The sequence below is a fragment of the Hemitrygon akajei genome, chromosome 5 (assembly GCF_048418815.1).
Source record: "Hemitrygon akajei chromosome 5, sHemAka1.3, whole genome shotgun sequence".
In the NCBI taxonomy this organism is placed as follows: Eukaryota; Metazoa; Chordata; class Chondrichthyes; order Myliobatiformes; family Dasyatidae; genus Hemitrygon; species Hemitrygon akajei.
In genome coordinates, this window is record NC_133128.1 from 80,977,989 (window position 1) to 81,003,665 (window position 25,677).

Genomic DNA, 25,677 nt, shown 5'->3' on the forward strand with positions numbered 1-25,677 from the left:
AGAAAAATTTCAAAACCTGTCAAAAATTAAAAACCAAAATCGTGAGGCTGAAAAAGCATTCATCCCCTTTGCCACACTAATTTTCTCAGGTACATTACACAGTATTACCCCCCAATTCACCCAATTTTTTGATGTAGAACGCGTGTTTTCAATGAATTCATGAGAATAAATACTCTCTCCCTCTGCAAGCTCCAACGACGTGGTAGATTTTCGATAGTCCAAACCAAAGTGAAGCCAAAAGAGCATTCTAGATAAGTCAGGGAAATGATAATGGAGAAGCGCAAACCTGGGGAAGGGTATAAGACCACCTCAAAGGCACTGACCGTACCTCCAAGCTCAGTACAGTCCATCAAAAAAGGTGGAATGAAGTACGAAACTGCAGCCACACTGCCTAGGGCCAGCCACCCCTCTAAACTTAGTCGCCAGAGAAAAATGGCACTTATAAGAGAGATTACTGTGACACCAACGGTCACTCTGAGTGAGCTGCAGAAGTCAGTGGCTGTAAATGGAGATGAAGTTCGTGGCTCCACAGTCTCCAAGGCATTGCACAAAAAGGGTATTTATAGAAGAGTGGCAAGGAAGAACCCCTGGCTAAAAATCAACACATCCTTGCCCATAAAGACTTGGCAAACTGTAAAGGTGTGGTGAACTACATATACCTGTTTGGACACGCCCCCCTGCTGACTGCTCCTGTGGCTCCTCCCACTGACCGTGGCTCCTCCCACAGACCCCGGTATAAAGGGGGGGGGGGGTGAATGTGGTGAACTACATATACCTGTCTGGACACGCCCCCCTGCTGACTGCTCCTGTGGCTCCTCCCACTGACCGTGGCTCCTCTCACAGACCCCGGTATAAAGGCGATTGAGGCCTGAGCTCTGCCCTCAGTCTCCAGGATGTAGCATGGTGGTCAATTGCTGCTTGTTCTTTCTTCCAGTCAATAAAAGCCGATATCTCGCCTCACGTCTCAGGGAGTTATTGATGGTGCATCAAAAGGTGTGGAAGAAAGTCTTGCGGTTGGATGAGAGCAAAGTGGAACTTTTTCTTAGTGGTACCTATAGCTTAAATCTAATTCTGTGCATCAGGCAGGTAATGCCACCCCTACTGTAAAGTATGGTGGAGGTAGCATCATTCCATGGGGATGCTTTTCGGCAGCAGGGACTGGAAATCTGGTCATGATTGATAGATGATGAATGCTGCTTAAATACAGAGAGATCCTAGATAAAACTTGTTAGCCTCTGCCAGAAAGCTTAAACTGGGGAGGAAGTTCGTCTTTCAGCAGGACAATGAACCAAACGGAACTGCCAGAGCAATCATGGAGTGGCTTCAAATGAAGAAACTGATGTTCTTGAGTGATCCAGTCACAGTCCTGACCTTAACCTGATCAGACATCTCTGGCAAGACTTCAAGATTGCTCTCCACTGCAACTCCCCAAATAACCTGGCACAGCTTGAGCAATTTTGCAAGGAGGAATGGCAGATCTTGCTCCATCACGTTGTGCAAAGCTAATAAAGACTTATCCAAAAGACTACTGGCTGTAATAGCTGTGACAGCTGGTTCATTTAGTTACTGAGCAAAGGGGGGATGAATACTTTTGAACTGCTGACATTTACATTTTTTGGATTTTTAGTTTTTGATGCTTTACAATTTTCCCTACTGTGTAAAAAAAAAAGAGCATGTGACTCATAAATTAAAATTCTCAGTTAAATTGATCAAAATCCCTGGTTGTATTACTCACATGTGTGAGCAGTGGGTTGGGGGCTGAATACTTTACCAAGGCACTGTAAGTCTTTGTTAATATCACCAGCTTGGATTTAAAATTAAACTCAATTTTCCAACCTTGAGCTCTAGCAGAGATGTAAAAGTATTCGTCCTTATATTCTGAGGTTAAGTTCTGGTTAGTAAGTTAAACAGTGGCTTTGAATAAAACTAAATCAAATTTATAACTTCATAAGAGACTATACGAATAAAGAAATTAATGGTGTATAAATGGTCTGGATTGACAGGGTGGTGTTGGAAGGTTTTAGTGCTGAAGAACATTGCAGAGATGGAGTGGGACCACTAGGAGAGTTTTGAAAGAGATTTTAATTTTCGCAGTGCACGTGTAGTGTAACATGGTGTCTGTTGAACTATGAGACTTATCTACATGAGGAGGATGTATGTTTGAGGAAGGAGCAGAGAATGAATTCAATTAATAAGTGTTCCAGGATGTAGGACTATTGTGCCAAAATGTCAGCAAAAGCCGTCAGTGGTGTGGATTCTTGATGTAAATGTGCTTTGTTACCAGATCATTGGGTGAGGTGAAGACATGAAATCTGAAACTGGGGAAAGGATCTTGAAACGAGATGTTTTGGGTTAAGATGGGACAGTGTTAATCAGTGATGGGAGAGTGATACAGCACCGGCTGAATTATTCTGATCACCTTGGAAAGACCAGTGTATAAGAGAATTTAATTATTGGGTGTAGTACGTGGTGACTACTGAACAGGAAAATGATTGGCCCTCTGCATCATGTGTTAAGAGTTGACATGTTTGTAAGTTAGGAAAGCAAAAGAGCCTGTCAGGAAATTAGTGAGACAAGTTTCATGGAAGGTTCCATGACATCAGTTGATGAGATTTGAATTGCATTATTGATAATCTCGGCCTGTCGTCAATGAGCTATGTAAAGTTTGTGATGTGAAGAGCTGACTTTTTTTTCCCCCTGACTGATTCTATTTGAGAATTATGGGGTTTGCTTTCTCACTCTCATTTTCTCTGAAATAAAAAACATAATTTTGTGTAGTTTGTTGACAAAGTTTGTGTTAATAACTAGTGGGACTGTATGATATTCCCTAGTGCCCAATTTATACTTATCTAGAGTTTAACCACACTTGGCTGCACAAACTCAATGCACAGAAAATGGATCGATGGTAGTAGCATCGCTGCATGAGTTGGAGAAGGGCAGACAAATATTATTTCAAATCTTCTATAACACTTAAATATTCCGGAGGTAGTAATTGGTGTTTTCTTTTTGGAACATCAGCTCACCTTCCATTTAGATGTATTGCAGGCCTTGGGACTAAACACTGTTTCAACCACCCTTTCCTGTCTGTGTCTGAACCAGTCAAGTCTGATTATAAGCCGGACATTAACTCAATTAACTTGCAATATTAACTTAATTTTTGTCTCTTGAGATGCTGCCTGATGTGCTGAGTATTTTCAACATGACTTGTTTTTTTTTTGTAGATTTCAAGACACTGCTGTGTTCTGTGTATCACAGTTCCAGGAGATTTGTTTCATCTTTGCACTGGTCTGATCCATCTTTCTCCTCCTCTGATTAACAATCATTCACTTCCTTCTCTTAGATAGAAGAGAATCTGAAAAATCACCTGAAATGTTCCCAGCCCTATCTCTGATGTTTTCTTGGTTCTCTTTATCCCTTCTCCTTTTAACAGTTGTTTTCTTGCATACTTTTCCTTGTATATGAAATGTTTTCTCTCTCCACAGATGTTGCCTGGCCTGCTGTATATTCCTAAAGTAATGTGTTTTTATTTTTGATTTTCACAATTTGCCTTTTTATGGTCTTATTAATTATAATTTAATTTTTTGGGCAAGTACAAGATTGGGTACTTGTCCAAACACATTCAGCCACAGCGGGTGAATGGTATTAAGGCACTATCAGCCATGATCCAACTGAATATTGCAGATGATACTAAGGTAGGTGGCGTTGTGGATAATGAAGTAGGTTTTCAAAGTTGCAGAGAGATTTAGGCCAGTTAGAAGAGTGGGTTGAACGATGGCAGATGGAGTTTAATGCTGATAAGTGTGAGGTACTACATTTTGGTAGGAATAATCCAAATAGGATTATGGTGAACGGTAGGGCATTGAAGAATGCAGTAGAACAGAGTGATCTAGGAACAATGGTGCATAGTTCCCTGAAGGTGGAATCTCATGTGGATAGGGTGGTGAAGAAAGCTTTTGGCATGCTGGCCTTTATAAATCAGAGCATTGAGTATTGGAGTTGAGATGTAATGTTAAAATTGTACAAGGCATTGGTAAGGTCGAATTTGGAGTATGGTGTACAGTTCTGGTCACCAAATTATAGGAAAGATGTCAACAAACTAGAGAGAGTTCAGAGAAGATTTACTAGAATGTTACCTGGGTTTCAGCACCTAAGTTATAGAGAAAGGTTGAACAAGTTAGGTCTTTATTCTTTGGAGCGTAGAAGATTGAGGGGGGACTTGATAGAGTTATTTAAAATTATGAGGGGGATAGATAGAGTTGACGTGGATAGGCTTTTTACATTGAGAGTAAGGGAGATTCAAACAAGAGGACATGAGTTGAGACTTAGGGGGCAAAAGTTTAAGGGTAACATGAGGGGGAATTTCTTTACTCAGAGAGTGGTAGCTGTGTGGAATGAGCTTCCAGTAGAAGTGGTAGAGGCAGGTTCGGTATTGTCATTTAAAGCAAAATTGGATAGGTATATGGACAGGAAAGGAATGGAGGGTTATGGGCTGAGTGCAGGTCAGTGGGATTAGGTGAGAGTAAGCATTCGGCACGGACTAGAAGGGCCAAGATGGCCTGTTTCTGTGCTGTAATTGTTATATGAATAGCAATGAAAGTTAATATCCACTTCCCCTTCAGCAGAGATGGGTCTGTATTGTACATTATTTTCTCAGGGCATTCTATCTCTCCTTCGGAAACTAACAAATAGCACCTTAAATAGGGATGCCAGCTGCTCATGATTTTAATTGGCATGTGGCTTTACTCACTTCCCGTTGGTTAGGGTGACAGTTAGCGTGGAATCAAAGTTGCTCATAGTTGAGGAGATCTGCAAAGTACTCCTTGCAGATGCTTACTTCCCTGTTTCACTGGATTCTTGTCTCATTTTATTTGGGGTCATGGTATTTGGACCATAGATAACTTAGACAGCATTGCCCTATCAACGGCTTACAGGGCCTTCTGTGCTCATTTTACTCAACAGTGCTTCTTTAGTTTTTGGAACTCCACCTTCACGTGCCTGTTAAGTTGTTCCTTCTTGCTTTGCTGCATGTTTGGGCTTACAATCCTTAAAAGCCTTGTGTTTGCAAGTAAGTAGCTCCTCAATCTCCTAGTCACTCATCAAGCCAATGCTCATGCCTTCCGGTAGATAAGCCGTAGCTATTTGCAGGGGCATATTACAATGGATTTAAGGAATGCTGTGCCTTTTGTTGATTGTCAACTGTCAGGTTGTCTGTGAGGTGCTGTCTGAGAAGAGCTACCCTTGAGATGTTTTGTATCAATTTACTGGTATGGAAATTTTGGTTGCTTCTATTGTACTGGGCTCAAGCTTTTGGGGTCAGCAGGGCTGTATCCATCATGGTGTGGGTGATTCCAACATCATAGTTTCTTGTTTGGATGTGCCATTGCCTGTACCGTGGGTGTTGCCATTAATGTCCTTGACTTGATAATGAAACAGGGTTACGATTAAAACAAGCACATGCTTCACTTATTTTGTTTAGGTAGCATCTTTGTCGGAGTTAGTGTTTGCTACTCCCACATTGAGAATCAAAGCCTGCCGGACAGTTGTGTCGTGTCAGACCCTGCCATTGAAATCGCCCAGGAGGATCAGCCCACTTCCTTCTGAGGGTTCTGCTTTTCCACAGTTGGAATTTTTCCCTTTGCTGTGTCTGTAGCTCCAGGTTTGCGGCAGGGTGCCGGTTCAGCAATAGACTGAGCTGAAGGCTGGGCTCTTCCTGTAGTAGCAGCAAGTTCCGAGATGACAGAAGGTCAGGCGTGTGCACATTTTTGACCAGTGCTGTCTCCTTGCTTAACTATATATACTTCTCCTTGTCTCCTCAACCTCAATGCTTCCTGTTCCTGAATCTCTTCCCCCTTTACTCTGCTCCGACCTTCCCTCAGTCACCCTCTTGCATTCTTCCTCCATCTTGCACCTTGATGCTTGGTCCTCTACTTCCTACCCAAAAGGTCCATCTTTGGCAGCAGTTATGTTTTGAAATGAATGATTATACCAGGGTTCTGTTCTGGACAACTGTATATAACCCAAACAGTTCACAAGTCAAAAATGTGGAATCCTGGCAATACATTTAAATAAAAACTTAGGCCAACGTGGAGTTAAACCAGTGCATTTTGCACAGCCGCTCAGAGATTTCCTGCATGGCAGCAGCTGGCCAATCCATCCTGCTGATCTCCTAAATGCCCGCCCATATGATTGGGCTTTACAGAAGTTGAGCAGTCAGAACCTTGGGGAAGACTTGTAGTGTGAATGAAATTCGTAGAGGAGGCAGATTTGTATGTTCGGGCTGTAGTAGTTCGGCACCTTCAGTAGTAGCAGTGTGACAAGCTTGATAATGAGGTGTGCGATTTTTAAAGGATAATAAATTATTTTAGTGATGCTTTATGCCTGTTTAAGTATTAAACTGTAAGTATATTTGCAGACTGAAATCTTACCACAATATCCTGTTTTTCTTTGCAATTGAAGTTATAGTTGTGGAAAAGTATGGGGAAGAATATTCTGCTACATTTGCATTTTATCCCTGGATGAGCACCTTTATTTGCTGCCAGTCGGGGAAACCTGGTCCAGAAGGCATGAGGCAATGAAAATAAATGTAAGGCAGTTAACGTCACTGTGTTAAGTTGTTAGCAACACAGAACTTTTCCTAACAACTATCTCCACGTTACTTTGATAATGCCTCTTTAAAAGATGGAAAAGTTCCATGGTCTAACTCACAAATGAATTTCCAGAATGTTTGATATACTGGAGCAGTTCCACTTTAAAGATGCTTTGAAGTTTCATTATCATGGGTGTGTTTATGCTATAGAGAAGTGTTTTTATTAGCTGTGACTTGCAGGCATTTAAAATTAATAATGCTATCTTGCAATACTTATCACCTCAGCATTAAGAGTGGAAAGTGAAATCTGAGCAAATCCTCATTTGAACATCTTTTCCAAAGTTAGATATCGACCCTTTTTGTATTCTTGTGTCACTTGTTCTTTTCCATTGGCTTGAAAAATAATCATCTTTTAAATACTTATCTGATTGCCTTTTGAAGGCACTGATTCTGTTCCCATACTTCCATGGAAGTGAATTCCAGTAAAAATAACATGCTCTGCACACACCCTACTTAATTGTTCTGCTCAGTATTTCGTATCTGCACTAAAATGTTCTTGATGGATACTGCTGAGATACCAGAGATTGAATGTCCAGATTCCGTGGAAAACCCGCATGTTCTTCCTTACATAATGTTTTGGAATCTCTTGCACCAGTTAAGAGCCTTTATATTCATCTAATGTAGCATTTTTAACTGAAAATCAATACAGCTCTCTTCAGTGCCACAATGAAGTACAACCCTAAAGATGTGCTTCTGACTGACCTGAGGAATCCACAAGCTTCTGATTTCGGAAGTCCGTAAAACATAGGAGTGGAATTAAGCCATTTGGCCCATGGAGTCTGCTCCGCCATTCAATCATGACTGATTTACTATCCCTCTACCTCATTATCTTGCCTTCCCCCTATAACCTTTGATGCCCTCATTAATCAAGAACCCATCAACCTTCCCTTAAAATATATTCAACGACTTGGCCTCCACAGCCAATCTGCGATACTGATTCACCAACCTCTGGCTAAGGGAATTACTCCACTTGTTTTAAAGGAAATCCTTCTACACTGAGGCTGTGCCCTCTGATCTTAGACTCTCCCACTATTGGAAACATCCTCTTCACATCTAGGCCTGTCTAGATTCACACCAAAATGCTCCATTTAGCCATTGCATACCACTTTGAATGTGGCAGAAGCTCCTTGAGAAGAAGAAATGTCTTTTGACATTAAGTTGAAACTTCAAGAATTCCTTAATTTCATAACTTTTTCACTAGGTACAATTTGAACTGGATGGAATTCATGGGGTATAGAAAGATCCCTGTTCTGGGTAAGGAATGGGTGGAATAAATTTGTTCTACAGTTGCTTTCCTTGCCAATTGCCATCAGAGCAATATAATGATCAGAATTAATACAATATGCTGGAGGAACTCAGCAGACCACAAGATTCACTGGTCTGTAGTTTCTTGGCTTGTTTTTGTTACTGTTTTTAAACAATAATGGAACAACCACAACTCTCCAGTCCTCCAGAACCTTATCTGTAAAGATGAAGCAGAAATCTCTGCTAGGGCCTGCACATTTTCTTCTTTATTTCCCTCAAGGTTCAAGAAGGCACCAAGTCTGGTCCTGGGGATTTATCCACCTTAATACACTATAAAACTTCTTCTCTACTAATTCCGTCACTACTAATGACATCACCACTCATCTCTCCCCACCCCCAACTTTCCTTTGCTTCCAGAGTTTTCTCCACAGTAAAAACTGAGGAGAAATATTCATGAAAAATCTCTCCCATTTCCTCAGGTTCCACACACAGAAAAGACATAAAATACAATTCTGGAGCAGGAGTATAGTGAGAGATAAGGGGGAAGTGATTCATTGAGTAGTCATTACATGCTGAAAACGAGCGATGTTGAAATGATGTTAATTAATTGAAGTGTAGTTTTGTAACACAAGTATATAAATCTGATTAGTAGAAAAGTGACTATTCCAAATTACTCCTTTTTGTGGCCGAACACATTAAAAGTGTGGATGTGGGGTTGGACGACTGGGGTAGGTGCATGTAGGTGCAATGCCTGGCATTGCTTTTGCTAGTTATACAGGCAGATGTAAAGAAATTTTAAAGTCCTAAATCAAGTCATTTATGTAGGCACAGCCGCTGCATGTTACGTGGTATACAGATGGCTAGTAATGGATTGTTCCTTTCTGGAAACAGTCGTGATTTTATAACCACATTGAAATGCTGCCTTCTTCAGCAATGTAGAGTCTTTTTGTTTGCTTGAAAGTTCCATTTGAATGAAAATGGGACATGGGTGAGATAACTTTAAAACTATGAGGTAATTTTTAGCTGGAAGCTTGAATGTACTATTTTTACTTCTCACTTTCCTCATGTGTACCGTTTCCCTTTTATTATGTAGCCGGGCAGTTAACTATTGTGGTTCCTGTTTAGCCCTTCCCCTCCAAGCTTGTCATCAGTGGCACTAAACCCATATGAGTCACGGAAGCAACGCACACAAAATGCTGGTGGAACACAGCAGGCCAGGCAGCATCTATAGGGAGAATCCCTGTCGACGTTTCGGGCTGAGACCCTTTGACAGGACTAACTGAAAGGAAAGATAGTAAGAGATTGGAAAGTAGTGGGGGGAGGGGAAAATACGAAATGATAGGAGAAGACCAGAGGGGATGGGGTGAAGCTGAGAGCTGGAAAGGTGATTGGCTAAAGGGATGCAGAGTTGGAGAAGGGAGAGGATCATGGGACGGGAGGCCTATGGAGAAAGAAAGGGGGAGGGGAGCACCAGAGGGAGATTGGGAACAGACAGAGTGATGGGCAGAGAGAGAGTAAAAAAAAGAGGAAGGGGGAAAGAAAACTAAATATATCAGGGATGGGGTAAGAAGGGGAGGAGGGGCATTAATGGAAGTTAGAGAAGTCAATGTTCATGCCATCAGGTTGGAGGCTACCCAGCCGGTATATAAGGTGTTGTTCCTCCAACCTGAGTGTGGAGTGTAGTCATGGAAGTTTGTTTTGCATTGCTGAAGAAGTTAAATGCTGTACTCGCTGATGTTTAAATGGGTTACAAGAAACATTTTGTATAAATGAACCTGTGTTTGATGATGCCTATGTAACCACCCCAAACTTAAATAAATTCTCAAAAGTATTTTGTTCTACGAAAAATAGAACGTTTACTTAAAGTTAAGTATATTCACCAACTTACATACAGTATCAACTGATACACCATGCACTTTCCCACCTGCCTGGTTTCACCTATCACCTTCCAGCTAGCCTCCTTCCCCTCCCCCCGCCCATTTTATTGTGTCATCTTCCCTCTTACCTCAGTCCTGAGGAAGGTTCTCAGCCCAAAACGTTGACTAGTCCATTCATTTCCATAGATGCAGCCTGACCTGCTGAGTCCCTCCAGCATTTTGTGTGCGTTTTTCAATGTGGGTTGACTGCTTCGTTGATCCCCACTGCAGTGAGTTAGTGTGGATCAGCGTGGTGTCATAGTTACACCTGTTTTCTGAGTTCCACCAGATTGTTCTTGATCATTTTCTTCCTCTGCTCAGTGACGGCATGTGACAGGGATGTGTTATTTTATCTTCTCAGTTTTCTTGTTTTCTCTTGAGTAAATTTTAATCTGAGAAGAAATCATTTAATTAAAATAATTGAATGGGCAATCCACAAGAAGCATCCACAAGGGTTGGATCAGTTGTTGTTGATTAGGGTTACTGGTTATGACTGCGCCACCATTTATGTTTGGTACATCTTTGCAGAACAAAGGGGAATACAACACAGAGAAGCACTTCTAATTTATACTGAGAGCATTGTAAATTAAAGAATGTATGTGTAAATTAAATATTAGTTTTATAATATTAAATAGTTCAAAAATAGCCCTTCCTGCTCAATGAGCCCTTGCTGCCCAATTAACCTCCTGATGGGTACGTCTGAATGTGGGAGTAAACCGGAGCTCGTGGTGGAAATGCATGTGGTCATGGGGTAGGCGTACAAACTCCTTACAGAACTGAGCCCAGGTCACTGGCACTGTAATAGTGTTATGCTAACGGCTACGCTATTGTGGCATCTCAGAACAACTCTTATGTCTTCCTTGACTATTATTCCAGAATAATTTGAGTTCTGTGAAGTCCTGTGAGAATGTTGGAAACATTACAACTACCGGTACTGTACTCTTTATAGCAAGGCTCTTCAAGGGGCTTTGTGTTAATGACCAGAATGATCTGTCAGTGATAAATGAGTGAACCAGATAACAGAGGATAGCACCTCTGCCCTTATTAAGAATGGTGCCTTGGACCTTTTACCATCTGAAACTTGACATTGACTTGAGCTCATGACAGACAGTTTAATGGCTTACATGACAACAAGCATTTATGAGGCTCAGCCTGGTTAGACTGTCTCTGGAGTGGTGTGAATACACATTATTGTGGCTCACATGAATGTAATTCATGAAATGTGATAAACTATGGTGATGAGTGTACTTCACTGAGAATTATTATCTGTGAGTGGTTTGTAACTACAGTATATGTATTGTGGATAATACCCAGTATTGGCATCATGTGTAATGGAAAATATAGATGGCTTGTTAGGCTTCAGTACTTGAAGGAATTGGGAACACTAAGATTGCTTTATGATGAAATAAGATGTTGGCAAATGTTATCTAGAACTCCTTTATTCAGTTAGTAAGCACAACCCTGAGCTTTCATTTACTTGTCACTATAATGCTCACCTTGCTTTCCCTCTCAGCTCTCAGTCCTCAGCCTTCTTTCCTGCCCTAATGAAGTTCAATTTAAGTTTGAGGAGCAGCATTTTATCTTTCGATAAGACACCTTACAACTTTTCAAGTTTGCTGCTGAGCACAGCAATTTTAAATAATGATTCTGCTTTTCTCCGTTAAGCCTCTCCAAGACCAAACTGCTGGTTCATGTCACAGCACATTCCTTTTGCCTATGTACCATGCTTCCAGCTGTTCTGTAAATCCTGCCTTCTCCCCGTCAAAGAGCTTCCTTTGTGCAGTTTGAGTGCTCCTATTTCACACTCCCAAGGCTGCCAGGTCCTCGGTGATGAGGCACTGAACAGTGGTGAGGTCTTGACTGGGTAAATGTTATCACAGGGTGGTTGGTGGCTGAACCGCAGCAAGCTGCACTGTGAAATGACTGAAAGGAGAGCTACAGTCCTCACTCCAACTCCACTGCCCCCATCTTCACTGGTTGTCAGAGCTATTTAAATACTGAAAGGTCTTGAATGTTTCTGACATTTGGAAACTTTCAAACACTATTACAAATTATTCAAATTGTTACTATTTATTTTCCAGCTATTAAAATTAAACCCCCCCCCACCCAAGAACAATTTAACTTTGAAAAGAAAATTAGGAAGTACAAATGTTTAATATACACTGGTTGCTTTATGTCCGACCTGGAGCACAGTCTTCCCTCCCAAGTGATGAAGAACACCCACAACTTTATCTTCTCATTCTGGCACAGTAGTTCGGCCAGAAAAAAAATCTATTAAGGATCTATACAGAAATATGAAACCAGAATTTAATTTTGACAAATTTACCAGTTTAAAGAAAATACTTAATAATTATATAGCCATAAAAACATTTTCAAAATCGATTTGACTGCCATCTTGCCTTCTCCAACAACAAGCCATAGGGAGCAGCTGATATTACTGATCTGAATGGGTGGATATGGAAGATAGTGTATGATCCTTGTATTAGTCTGGGTAATCTGACAGTTTTATGCATTTTATTTCTGATCATTGCACTTTGTAAGTACATTTTTATACCAGTAGTTATTGGGTGTTTGTACCCTATGAACAAGGAAACCAGCACATTTAGTTGAGTTTTGACTGGAACCATACTTTAAGATGTTTTTTCTTTTAAAATAAATACAAAATATCAGGCAAAAGAAAAATTTCCCTGTTTACTGAAAGTTTTTTTGATCAATGTGGGTAAATGGAAAATAATTTGCATGAGAGCAGGAAATTACTCTCTACCACAATAAGCAAAAGTTTTCACTTCAATGTTGGAGAAGTGTTCTGGGTCTTGGGCTGTTGGTTTTTTGACCCATTCTGCAGACTGGAGTATATAATTTAGTTTGATATCCCGTGCCAGAACAGAGAGCGATCAGCACTGTCTAACTTAGATTAAATGTTATATACCGTCTTCATCTGCCTTCTCTGCTAACCCCACAGCATGATTTGAGACAGCAAAAGGAATTTCTCCTTAAAACAACTTGCCCAAAGCAAATGATCTGGCTAGCAAGTTATTGCTGCTTGTGAAATCTTACTTTTGGACAGAATTTCTGACTTTTTTCCCCTACTTGCAGTGGTGACTGTATTTCAAAGCTAATTTCTTGGTTATAAGATATTGGCTATAAAGCATTCTGAGATGCAAGACACAAAATAAATGTAAGCATTTTTTTCTTAGTTATCCATCTGGCACAGAAATTGATTTTTACGTCCTTATTATAAATAATCATAAATATTGTGCTCATATAGACGATTTTCAAAATTCCAAAGAGTTATTGTAATGACATTTTGATCAGCCTAGCTAACTTCAAAGTCTTCTTCAGGCAATAGTTTAAATTCCAATTTGGTAACATTTTATTTTTAAATTGTAATTTATATGGCAAGTGAACTGCCAATATTGTTTTAAACCATTGTATCACAGTAGGAATGTGCAAATACAGTTTATATATCATTGAGTGAAAATTCCTGAGACCCCATCTTCTTAAAAGAAGAATGGACAACAATGAAGAACACCTGAGCCAAAATATTCTTGGGCAAACTTATTGGCTCTGCTCAATCATATTAAAAATAATATACAAGTATGAGGGATACAAGCACCAGTTTTTATTTTTTGCAGACTTTTTTAGGGTGGGGAGAAGGATCTGGGCATCACTGGGAATGCAAACCTTCACTGTCCATCTGTAACTGCCCTTGAACTGAGCAACATACTTGGTGTTTTGGAGTACAGTGGTGAGTTATTTGCATTGCTAAAATCACATCATGGCAAGAGCAGTTAATGATGAACTAGGTAGGGCCATCCAGATGAGTATTTATAACCATCTTTATTAGTCATGACTAATTTTCTTCGTATTGTAGGAACTGAATTTAATATCCATGGTGGGGTATGAATTTGGGTGTTTGTTAGTCCTTTTCTGAACCACTGTTCCAGTACTCAATCCAGTATTAAATTTTCACATGCTGTTAAGAAGTTTGATAACAAAGAATATCTGCTATTTTCATATCCATTCTGTAAGATGGGGATTTTGACAGAATATTCAAATATTTCTCTCCTGTCAGTTGGGGAGGGTGAATAATGGATATCTTATGCACTAGAGTCGGCTTGGGTGCAGCAGACATTTTTAAAGTCTGTTAAGTTTTACTCCACAAGCGTTCCCAGCAGTATTGAATTCTGTCTCCGCTATTTCTCAAAGTGAATCAGAAAATGAAAGTAACCAAACTATAATTAATGAAATACAGATCTGTGATAATTGTATTAATTTGTGTAACATATTAGTTGTTTGCAGAAAAATACTGGGAATTCTTTACTAGGAATTCCCTGTGGAGTTATCTTCAGGTGTTCTAAATGGAGGGGTTTTTGCATGTAACACTGTAATTATAATAAACTTCACAGTGAACCCCATGAGTTCAAAGGGTGTTGGAAATAGAACCCAGAGAGAACTTTGTAAATAATAAAATGCAACCCTAGTCCAGAATTTTCAACTTTAAAAAATTGGGAAGTACTAATTTTAGCTTGTTGCGCACTTTGAATGGTAACTCTGGAAGCAAGAAAATGTTTCTCAGCCTCATTGTTCTTTGCCCAACCCCCCACTCTCTCCACACATACAGCCAAACATAGGCCCCAGCACACATTTTGAATCCTAGCCCCAACAGCACCCTCCACGCTCTTCTAGACCCCCAGATTAATAAGAGAGCCAGGTGCCAAACCATCAGAATTTCCAATCAATTGGATGCTGGAATATCAGATTTTTAACTGTGAATACAGAAATTACTGGAAACAGTCAGGCAACATCTGCAGAAAGAGAAACATTAATGCTGTTAAAAAGGATCTAGTGCTTTCCCAGTGTATATGATGAATAAACTCTTCATATGATGAAGTTTGTCATCAAAACGTTGCTTATAATCAATACCTGTACCCAGCTGGAAGCCCGAGACGAGTTTATTCATTAATGCTGTTAACAAATTAATGTTTTTTCTCTCTCTCTACAGATGCTGCCTGATCTGTTGAGTTTTTCTAGCTTATTGTTTTTATTATAAAGTAAAACGTATTGTTTGGTGTGAGTCACTTAGCATGATCTGTCTGTATTATAGTTCTCAAGTAATTTAGATAAATAGATTACTGTGACTCTTGTAATAAACTGTCTCATTTATTTTTACATCATCAGAATTTGCACCTCATGCCTTTGCAATGCCATTGTCCCAAGTAATTGTCAATGATCGGGCCCAGAAACAAAAGCAGGATGCTCGGAGAGAGGAGCAAAAAGACCATTTGGATCTGGTGACATCGGTTTTGCCATTCGGGCCTAAAAAGCCCAACAAAGAACTCTCAAGCAGCAATTCATCTCTCAGTTCAACCTCGGAAACTCTGAATGAACCAACATCGCCCAGTAGTCTTGAAGCTGCCCAGCGCGTGAGAAGACGGGTAAGTTTGATGCAATGTATCTTCCTCATGGTTCAAAAGAATCTTCTCATTTTTCACAGAGCCTTTTGTATTGATACTTCTATGGTATTAATTAGGTGTAAGTTTTTACAAAATGTATAATCTAGTATCTAGTTCTTTAGTCCATAGTAACAGTGACAGTGGAGATAGAATTCCCAGCCTAACTTCAGATTCAGCATTCTGTGCTTTGTCCTGCAGGTCACAGCTCTCTCACTCTTTCAGGCAGTGAATTCTACAGGGCAAAAATAATCTTGCTCCTCCCCACTCCAGTCCCATTAACAGTTACTTGAAATCTTTTTCCCTTGGCTTTTAATCCCTCTGCTGGGGGAGCTCGGTGCATCCTAGCTGTTTTATCCGGGTCCCTTGTAATTTTATACATACAAGTTGGCTCTATCCCACACCTTTCTCAATATATGTCAAAGTATGAAGTAAATTTATTATCAAAATACATGTATGTCACCATAAACAACCTCAAGATTCATTTTCTTATGGGAAATAAACCCATAAATATAATGATAACCACAATAGAATCTCTGAAAGACCACACCCAACAGGGTGGACAACTAATGTGCAAAAGATGACAAACTGCAAATACAAAAAGAAAGAAAAAATAATAATAAATAAACAATTAAATTTCAAGAACATGAGATGAAGAGTCCTTGAAAGTGAGCCCATAGGTGTGGGAAAAGTTCTGTGATGGGCAAGTGAATTTGAGTGAAGTTATCCCCACTGGTTCAGGAGGCTGATGGTTGAGGGGTAATAACTGTTCCGGAATCTGGTGGTGTGATTACTGGGGCTCCTGTACCTTCTTCCTGATGGCAGCAGCATGTCTTGGGTGGTGGGCATCCCTGATGATGGATCATACTTTCTTGTAACAATGTTTGGTGTGTATGTGCTCAGTGGTGGGGAGGGTTCTACCCGTGATAGACTGGCCTGTATCCACTACTTTTTGTAGCATTCCCTGTTCAAGGACATTGGTGTTTCCATACCAGGCTGTGATGTAACCAGTAAATATACTCACACCACACATCTATAGAAGTTTATCAGAGTTTTAGGTATCATGCAAAATCCTCACAGATTCCTAGGGAAGTAGAGGCACAGTTGTGCTTTCTTCATATTTGTGCTCTCGTGCTGGGCCCAGGACAGGACCTCTGAAAGGATAACACCAAGGAATTTAAAGTTGCTGACCTTTTCCACTCTGATCCCCGATGAGGACAGGCTCATGGACCTCTGATTTCCTCCTCCTGTAGTTTACAATCAGTTCCTTGGTCTTGCTGACATTGAGTAAGAAACCATTGTTGTGGCACCACTCAGCCAGATTTTCAGTCTCCCTCCTAGATACTGATTCACCATCTCCTTTGATTCAGGCTATGCCAGTGGTGTCATCGACAAACTTGAATATGGAATCTTAGCTGTATTTAGCCACGCAGTCATAGGTGTAAAGTGAGTAGAGCAGGGGGCTAAGCACTCAGCCTTGTGGTACATCTGTGCTGATGGAGATTGTGGAGGAGTTGTTGTTGCCAATCCAAACTGAGTGGGGTCTGTTAATGAAGAAATTGAGGATCCAATTGTGCAGGAAGATATTGAGGCCAAGGTCTTGCTGCTTATTGATTAGTTTTGAGGGGATGATTTTATTGAATGCTGAGCTATAGTCAGTAAAGAGCATCCTGATGTATGTATCTTTGTTGTCCAGATGTTCCAAGGTTGAGTGAAGAGCTAATGAGATGGCATCTGCCATGGACTTGTTGTGTTGTAGAGCGTATCCAAGTCACCTCTCAGGCAGAAGTTGATACATTTCCTAACCAACCTCAAAAAACGCTTCATCACTGTGGATGCAAGTGCTATTGGGCAATAGTCATTGAGGCAGATTGCCACATTCTTCTCAGGAACCGGTATAAGTGAAGTCTGCTTGAAGCAGGAGGGTATCTCAGATTGCTGAAGTGAGAGATCTTAGTGAAAACTCCAGCTAGTTGATCAGCACAGAAGTTTAGTACTTGGCCAGTGTCCCATCTGGGCTGGATGCTTTTCATTGGTTCGCCCTCCTGAAGGCTGCCCACACATTAGCCTAAGAGACTGAAATCTCAGGATCATTGGGGTCTGTGGGAGTTTGTGATGGTTCCTCCATGTTTTGACGGTGAAAGTGAGCATAGAAGGCATTAAGCTCAGCTGGAAGTGAAGCCTTGTTATCACCTGTCACACTTGATTTAACTTTATAAGAGGTGATAACATTCAAGCCCTGCAACAGCTGTCAAGCATCCTTTGTTGATTCAAGTTTAGTTCAGAATTGCCTCATCATCCGTGAGGCAATTCAGAGATCGTACCTGGACCTCTTGTAACTTGGTCACCAGAGTCTGATCAGACTCTCAGCAGATTGTAGATTTCATGGTTAATCCAGGGCTTCTGGTTGGGGAAGACTGAATGATTCTGTGGGGACACATTCATCTACAGCTGTTTTTCTAAATGTTATGGCAATCACGGTACATTCATCCACATCCACAATTGAGTCCTTAAACATGGCCCAGTCCATTGATGCGAAGTGATCCTGTAAGTCGCTCTTGTGCCTCCCAATTCCACTTCTTTGTTGTCCTAATCTCTGGAGATTTGCTCTTTAGCCTCTGCCTGTATGCAGGTAGGAGAGAGACAACCACGGGATTAGATACCCTGACATTCAGTCTGGGCATGGAACAGCAGGCATTCCTTATCTTAGTATAACAGTGGTCTATTGTGTTGGGACCTTTGGCGCTGCAGGTTATATGCTGAAGGTAACTAGGCACAAATTTGTTCAATCAAGCTTGGTTGAAGTCCCCAGCTATGATTTGAAACGTGCCGGGATAGATTGTTTCTTGTTTGGAGGTGGTATCTCAAACGCGTGATTATAGTCAGCCGCTGGTGCTGTATAAACTCTGGTGAGGATTACGGATATAAACTCCTTGGTAAATAGAAAGGATGGCATTTGATCGTTATGTGTTCAAGGTGAGGAGAACGTGAGTTCGACAAAACTGCCACATCGGAGCACCTGCAAGGGTTCATCGTGAAACACGAACTTCCACTTTTGCAGTGATGCAGCCAGTCAGGATGCTCTCAATTATGCCCCTGTAGAAAGTTCTTAGGATTTGGGGGCCCATACCAAACTTCCTCAGCTGTCTGAGGTGAAAGAGGTGCTGTTGTGCCTTTTTCACCAGACAGCTAGTAAGTACAGATCACGTAAGGTCCTCAGTGATGTGGATGCCGAGAAACTTGAAGCTGTTTACCCTCAACTCCAGATCCATTGATGTCAATAGGGGTTAGCCTGTCTCCATTCCTCCTGTAGTCCACAACCAGCTCCTTTGTTTTTGTAACTTTGAGGGAGAGGCTGTTTTCTTGACACCACTGTGTCAGAGAGATGACTTCTTCCCTGTAGGCCACCTCATTATTGTTTGAGATAAGGCCAATCAATGCAGTGTTGTTGGCAAATTTAATTAGCAGATTGGAGCTGTGGGTGGCAATACACATCATAGGTATACAGAGAGCAAAGGAGGGGACTCAGTACGCAGCCCTGAGGGGCTCCTGTATTGAGAGTCAGAGGGTTGGAGGTGAGGGAGCCCACTCTTACAACCTGCTGGTGATCTGACAGGAAGTCCAGTATCCAGCTGCACAAGGTAGGGTCAAGGCTGAGGTTCTCTGAGCTGCTTGAGCCTGGATGGAACTATAGTGTTGAATGCTGAACTGTAGTCTAAGAACAGCATTCTCACATAAGCATCCTTCTCCAGATGTGCAAGGACGATATGTAGAACAGTGACTATTGTGTCGTCTGTTGACTAGTTGTGTCGGTAGGCGAATTGTAGGGGTCCTGTTTGGATGGTAGCAAGCTGCAGATGTAATCCTTGACCAGCCTCTCAAAGCATTTGCTTATTATTGAGGTGAGTGCAACAGAACACCAGTTGTTCAGGCATGTTACCTTGGTCTTTTTTGGTACAGGGACAATGGTGGATAATTTGAAGCAGGAGGGCACTCTACACTGGGAGAGGGAGAGATTAAAAATGTCTGTAAACACACCTGCTAGTTGTGCTGCGCACATCCTAAGTATTAAGTACAATAATGATAAAATCGCAGACAAATCATTCTTTTTTCAAAGCAGTAGTTCTCTGCTACTGCCAATATCCTCATAATTCTCTGTAGACTCTGAAGTGCATCTTCCCTGTAAATCTGGTGACCATCATTCCACACACTACTCAAGATGTGGTCTTGATAGCATTGTAAACAATTTTACGCTAATCTCCCTGATCTTTTTTTCCGTATCTTGGCTAGTAAACTAAAACATCCCATATGCCTTTCTAAACATCTGATCTGTCTGCCCTGCTATCAATGGATGTATGCTCCAACCTTATTCCATCATTCACTTCTCTTATTATCCTCATATTTGCAGATGTCTCTTGCCTTCTCACTAAATGTATTACCTCAATCTTCCCTTCAATAAATTCCATTTGCCACTCTTCTACTCAAGAAATTAAATGATCTATGTCTTGTTGCAGTGTAATCTTTCCTCCTTGCTGCTAATTGCAGCTGTGGTTGCATTTCTTTCACATATTGTATTACTGTCTGCTTACATGTTTTAGTTAAACAGACTGCAGACGTTCTACAATCTGGTCAAAGTGAATGCCCCAGGACATGAACATTTGCATCTCATACAGAGCTTTTTTTCTCAGGATGATTTTTGTTAAGTAAGCGCGCATCAGTGTGATGGAGATCCCCTTTGAAGTCACCCTGCTATTTTGATCATTTGTTTCCCCTGGTATTCCTAGGTGGTCTCCTATCCAAGAACCAAGCAGGCATGATTCTACTTAACTGAGACCTCACAGAGAGCAGAATGAGAACACAAGAGCACAGGAACTGGAACTGGCCATCTGGCCCGATACTCAGGGTGATCATAGCTGATTGAGTTCTCTTCTATTTCAGATATTCATTGCCCTCAATCCCCAAACCTTACGAAAGTGTACCTCCCTCCACTTTAACTACTTCTAATGACCTAACCCCAGTATCCTTCTGGAGTTCAAAGCTCAGAGTAAATTTATTACCAAGATAATAATTTTTATTATCAGAATTACCTGCAGGTATTTAAAGGGAAAGAAGACAATCTGCAAATAGAAATAGTACAGAGAACGTGAGTTCTAGAGAGTCCTTGAAAGTTGGTCTGTAGATTATAGGAGCAGCTCAGAGCAGTGGTGAATAATGTTCAAAGTAAATTTATTATCAAAGTACTTCTGTCATCATATACAACCTTAAGATTTGTTTTCTTGTTGGCGTGCTCAGTAAATCCAGTAACCATAATAGAATCAATTGAAACCAACAGGGCAGACAACCAGTGTGCAAAACACAGCAAACCTTGCAAATATAGAAGAAAAGACAATAATAAATAAATACTTAATAAATATCGAGAACATGAGATGAAGAGCCCTTGAAAGTGAGTCCATGGGTTGTGGGAACAGTTCAGTGATGGGGCGAGTGAAGTTATCCCCTCTGGTTCAAGAGCCTGGTGCTTGAGGGGTAATAACTGTTTCTGAACCTGGTGGTATGAGTCCTGAGGATCCTGTGCCATGTTCCTGATGGCAGCAGCGAGGAGAGAGCATGACCTGGGCGGTGGGGGTCTGCACAGTTTTGATGAGCCGGTGATAGTTGTAGGGAAATAGCTATTCCTGATTCTGCTGGTGTGGGACCCAGGCATTCTACACCTCCCACCCAATGGTAGTGGCAAGAAGAGGGTATGACCTAGAAGGTGGGGGTTTTTGATGATGGATCCATACATCTTGGTTTTGAATGAAGCTACGTCTCCTTGTTTGAGACAAACATTGCTACATAGCTCAATCCAGGGGGTTGAGATTAGTAATTATCACTTGGCAAGGCAAAATCTGACAATGAAGTCGAGAATGTTTTTTTGGGTATGAATCAACACACTGCCAAACATAAAACTGATTATATTATATTGATGGCATAGCACAAATGGAATAGATTAAGATTGCTGGTATGTTATTGAAGATGTATTATTGAAATGTAGATTCCTTTTGGATGTAAGATGTAAGACCTTTCTGTCCTTCACATTATCCCTAGATCTCGTGACATGCCACACAAATGGTTAGTGCTATAACTAACTCTGTATGGATTTCTTCACATCCACATTAATACTGTGATTGTTGTGTCTTCTCTGACCACTTCAGTAGATATTCTCTCTAACAAGCCCCGTGGTCACCTTCCACAAACTTTATATTTCCCAATCCCCAGATCAGAGAGCATTATCATTTCCACTATTGCTGTAATGCTGTTGTATTCTTCCTCCATCAGAGATGACTGCACATTCAAAGGTGTTGGTCAGATCCATGATATCTGATGTGTATTTGGAGATGTATCTCAGTGATCAATCACAATATTAGGAAATGGGTCAAAAATAGAGCTCAGCATTGGATATCAGCTGTATATGTGGGAGCTGCAAACAACTTTATTAAAGACATTTTTCCACCCCAAAGATACCTGTTCTATTTCTGGGAATCTGCCTTTAAGTTGAGAACATTGAACAGTACAGCCAAGGAACGTGACCTTTGGCCCACAGTTAAACTAATTAAGCCAACAATTAAATGCCTAACCAAATTAATCCCTCCTAACTACACAATGACCATATTCCTCCTTTCCTGGCATATAAATGTATATAATGTAGCATTAAGAAGAAGGACGCCTCACGTCTTAATAAGCTGGTAAGGAAGGCGGGCTCTGTCGTGGGCAAAGTACTGGAGAGTTTAACATCGGTAGCTGAGCGAAGGGCGCTGAGTAGGCTACGGTCAATTATGGAAAACCCTGAACATCCTCTACATAGCACCATCCAGAGACAGAGAAGCAGTTTCAGCGACAGGTTACTGTCGATGCAATGCTCCTCAGACAGGATGAAGAGGTCAATACTCCCCAATGCCATTAGGCTTTACAATTAAACTGCCAGGACTTAAGAACTTTTTTTAAAGCTATTATTAATGCTTTTTGAGTTAGTGATTTAGATGCATATCATATTATTACTGAGTTAAGTATTGTATGTAATGAGTTTTTGCTACAACAAGTGTATGGGACATTGGTAAAAAATGTTGAATTTCCCCATGGGGATGAATAAAGTATCTATCTATCTATCTATCTATCTATCTATCTATCTATCTATCTATCTATCTATCTATCTATCTATCTATCTATCTATCTATCTATCTATCTATCTATCTATCTATCTATCTATCTATCTATCTATCTATCTATCTATCTATCTATCTATCTATCTATGAGCCAATTAAACATCTTTGTTGTGCTTTCATCCATTTTCAGATTCAGAGCACCCACCATTCTCTGTGTAAAGAAACTTGCCCCACACTTTCCATTGAATTTACCCCTTCTCAGCTTAAGTGCATGCTTCCAGCATTGGACTTTTCAACTCTGGGGAAAAAGATTCTCTATCGATACCTTTTCAAAATCTTATCAACTTGTATCAGGTCTCCGATTGAGAGAAACTATCCAAGTTTTTCCAGTCTCTCCTCTAATCCAGGCAGCATGCTGGTAAGCCTCTTCTGCACAGTCTCCAAAGCCTCCGTATTCTTCCTTTAAGGGGGTGACCAGAATTGAATGCAATATTCCATATCTGGCCCCACCAGAGTTTTGTAACTCTGCAACATAACTTCCTGTCTGTTGAACTCAGAGCCTTGACTAATGAAGGCAAGCATGCCATTTGCCTTCTTTACCACCCTTTTGGGGAGCTATGGACTTAGACCCTGTGATCTCTCTGTATTTCAACACTGTTAAGGGTCTTGTAATTAACAGTGTAGGTTGATGCCATCAGCATGTGTGTCCAGTAGCACGGCGGCTACATAATGATGAGATTGGTGCCAAACCTCACATACTGAAGGCCAGAAGAGATCAGAAGTTTGACAGGGACAATAAAGAGTAAGGGAACACTAGTCATTGCACCCTCATAGTGGGAAAATAGCTTTATTTTTGGTCTTTCAGAAAACCCAGCACAATTTTGTTTAGAGATAATGTTGATAATGACTAGTCACCTGATAATGTTTTGTGTTACACCGCTAGCGTTTGGAGCAGCAATGAAGGTCCCTCATTTCCGGCAGTGTTCAGGGCTTCCTTCATCATGTCAGTAGTTTCCTCTCAGTTCTTGCCTCCGTCAGCCTCTGGATGAAGATTCGGGAGTACCATCACACTCAGATGTTCTTCCTATCTGTTTCTGTAACAATTTTGTTTTACCAGTCAGAGTTTTAGCCCTCCGAACCTGAGGACCAGTGGACCACTCTGAGTCTGACCTCTACCCTTTGTACTGTTTGGCATGAGTGACCCTACCAAGAGCCAAAACATAAAGCCTTGACCGCAGCCAGCATAGCTCTCTCTGTCATAGAGGCACACAAGCTAACAAGCTACAACAAGATTGTGGTCCTCTTGGAGGGATAATGTTCTGTAAACTAAGCTTATACTCCTCACTATTAACATGATGATGATGATGGCATTCGTTAGTCTCGCGAGACCATGGATCTGTGCCTGGAAAGTCTGAGTGTCCTCTCTAGGGCGCAGGCCTGGGCAAGGTTTAATGGAGGACCAGCAGTTGCCCAAGCAGCAGGTCTCCCCTCTCCACGTCACCGATGTTGTCCAAGGGAAGGGCGAGGGCTGATACAGCTTGGTATCATTGTCATCGCAGGAGTTGCCAGAGTGAGGTTGAAGGCATCATCGGACTGCCTTAGGGACTCCAGCTCCGTATTTGTCCTCAAGGTTTACTCCCAAAGCCTTTCCCATAAGTGGGTATGTCCGCAAGGTAGTGGAGGTTTGAAATCTGAGTTTTCCCACTCCCCTCCCCAGGCTGATGAGCTCATTCTGCCTGAAGCACTGATTTTAAGGTGTCAGAACCTGCCTTCGCCCCTTCTCCTGTGATTAGAAACAGTTCCGCCGGGCTTAGAGGCTAAGCCACACGAGAAGGCCAGAAGTTGGACTTGGTTGTCAGAGGCTATTTGAGGCGCACACTGTGAGGAGCACTTTTAGGTAGGGGGAGCTTGTCCCCACTACCACTCCTCGGCTTGACAACCTTGGAACCACTATTAACAACATCACCAATTTTCATGTCATCTGAAAACTCATCATCCCTTTGTCTACACTTAAACGGCTGGTCACCCATCGTTTTCCTGGCTTGGCAGATGTTGCTTGCATGGTGACGTGCTCACCAAACGTCCTATCGACGGTGTCTTCAGAGTCATGGAACGCTTTGTCATGAGTCCATCTGCAGCTTCATCTATGCAATGCAGTCAGTCAGGAACTGCAGCTCGACACAATTGCTGTATTTATCATTAGGGACATTGGAAGTGTTTCTCATTTTCCACGTTACAGGGTAACATGACGTGGGGCTGAGTTGCTCCTGCTATGAATTACCTTTGGACTAAGTCTTTATTTACTCAGTTTGATTTGGCGTACTGATAATGCTATGGGTCATTCCTCACTACTGCTACTTAAAACCTCTACCTTTTACTTGTGAGTGAAAGCAGTAAGGAAAGGTGGAAAGACCTATACATCGCTCCTCATCAGTCTGCTGCCTTCACTCTCATGCATTAGTTTCTGAATTGTCACTGTTGGCTACAGTAGACCACTCAACATTTCTAGATGAAAACCTTTGTCCGTGAGAAGAATCTAATGGCCATTGATTGGCTTGGGTATGAATGAATTCGCTTGGAATGTTCACACTGTGAAGAGTACCTGAAGATGGACTCATTTGGATGGAGATATAATGTAAAGATTTTTTACTCCTCATATATGTGAAGGATGTAAGAAATAAAGTCAATTCAATGCAAAACAAGCACTCTATTTCAAACCCTCAAATGGGAAGAGCTTCCCAAACCGACAAAGACAAACATACTTATTGTGCTTTAAGTTTATGTAAAGATATGCAACTTGCTCCCTTACCCCTGTAAATCTCTGGTCCATTAGCTCAATGTGAAGATTGAATATTCAGGATTGAACTGAGAACCTTGAGTCCATGTATCAGATGCACATAAGGCCTTGTGTAAGTAGAAGGAACACATCGCTTCACAAACACCCACCCTTCCTGCCTGCCTTCACCCACTTGCCCCATCAATGGAAGAGTCTGTGGTTCACACATTGGTTTCACCAATCACCTCAGAATTCACACAGAGTGGAATCAAGTCATCCTCAAAAATCTACTTAACATCTTAAGCAATCCTTAATTGTCTTCTAAGTCATTTTGAAGCCACTGTGATGATTTGATATAACTGAGGAACTTGATAGACCACTTCAGCAGGATGTTAAAATTTAATCCTATCAGTATTGGACTGAAGTCACGTATTAAACTGGGCAGTTGTTTCAGCCGTCCTTGCTTGAAGGCAAGAGTGAAGCTATCATTTTTAATGCC

At 41.2% G+C, this 25,677-nt stretch overlaps 1 protein-coding gene across 8 annotated transcripts in view; it reads left to right on the plus strand.

Moving 5' to 3' along the window:
- Positions 1-25,677, plus strand: part of LOC140727912 (rho GTPase-activating protein 6) — a 533,233-nt gene that overhangs the window by 440,666 nt on the left and 66,890 nt on the right. For all 8 annotated transcript variants that reach the window (XM_073045873.1, XM_073045876.1, XM_073045880.1 and 5 more), the window contains exon 4: positions 14,989-15,245. In XM_073045873.1, coding sequence (XP_072901974.1) covers positions 14,989-15,245 — 257 coding nt within the window. The remainder of the gene's footprint in view (positions 1-14,988; positions 15,246-25,677) is intronic.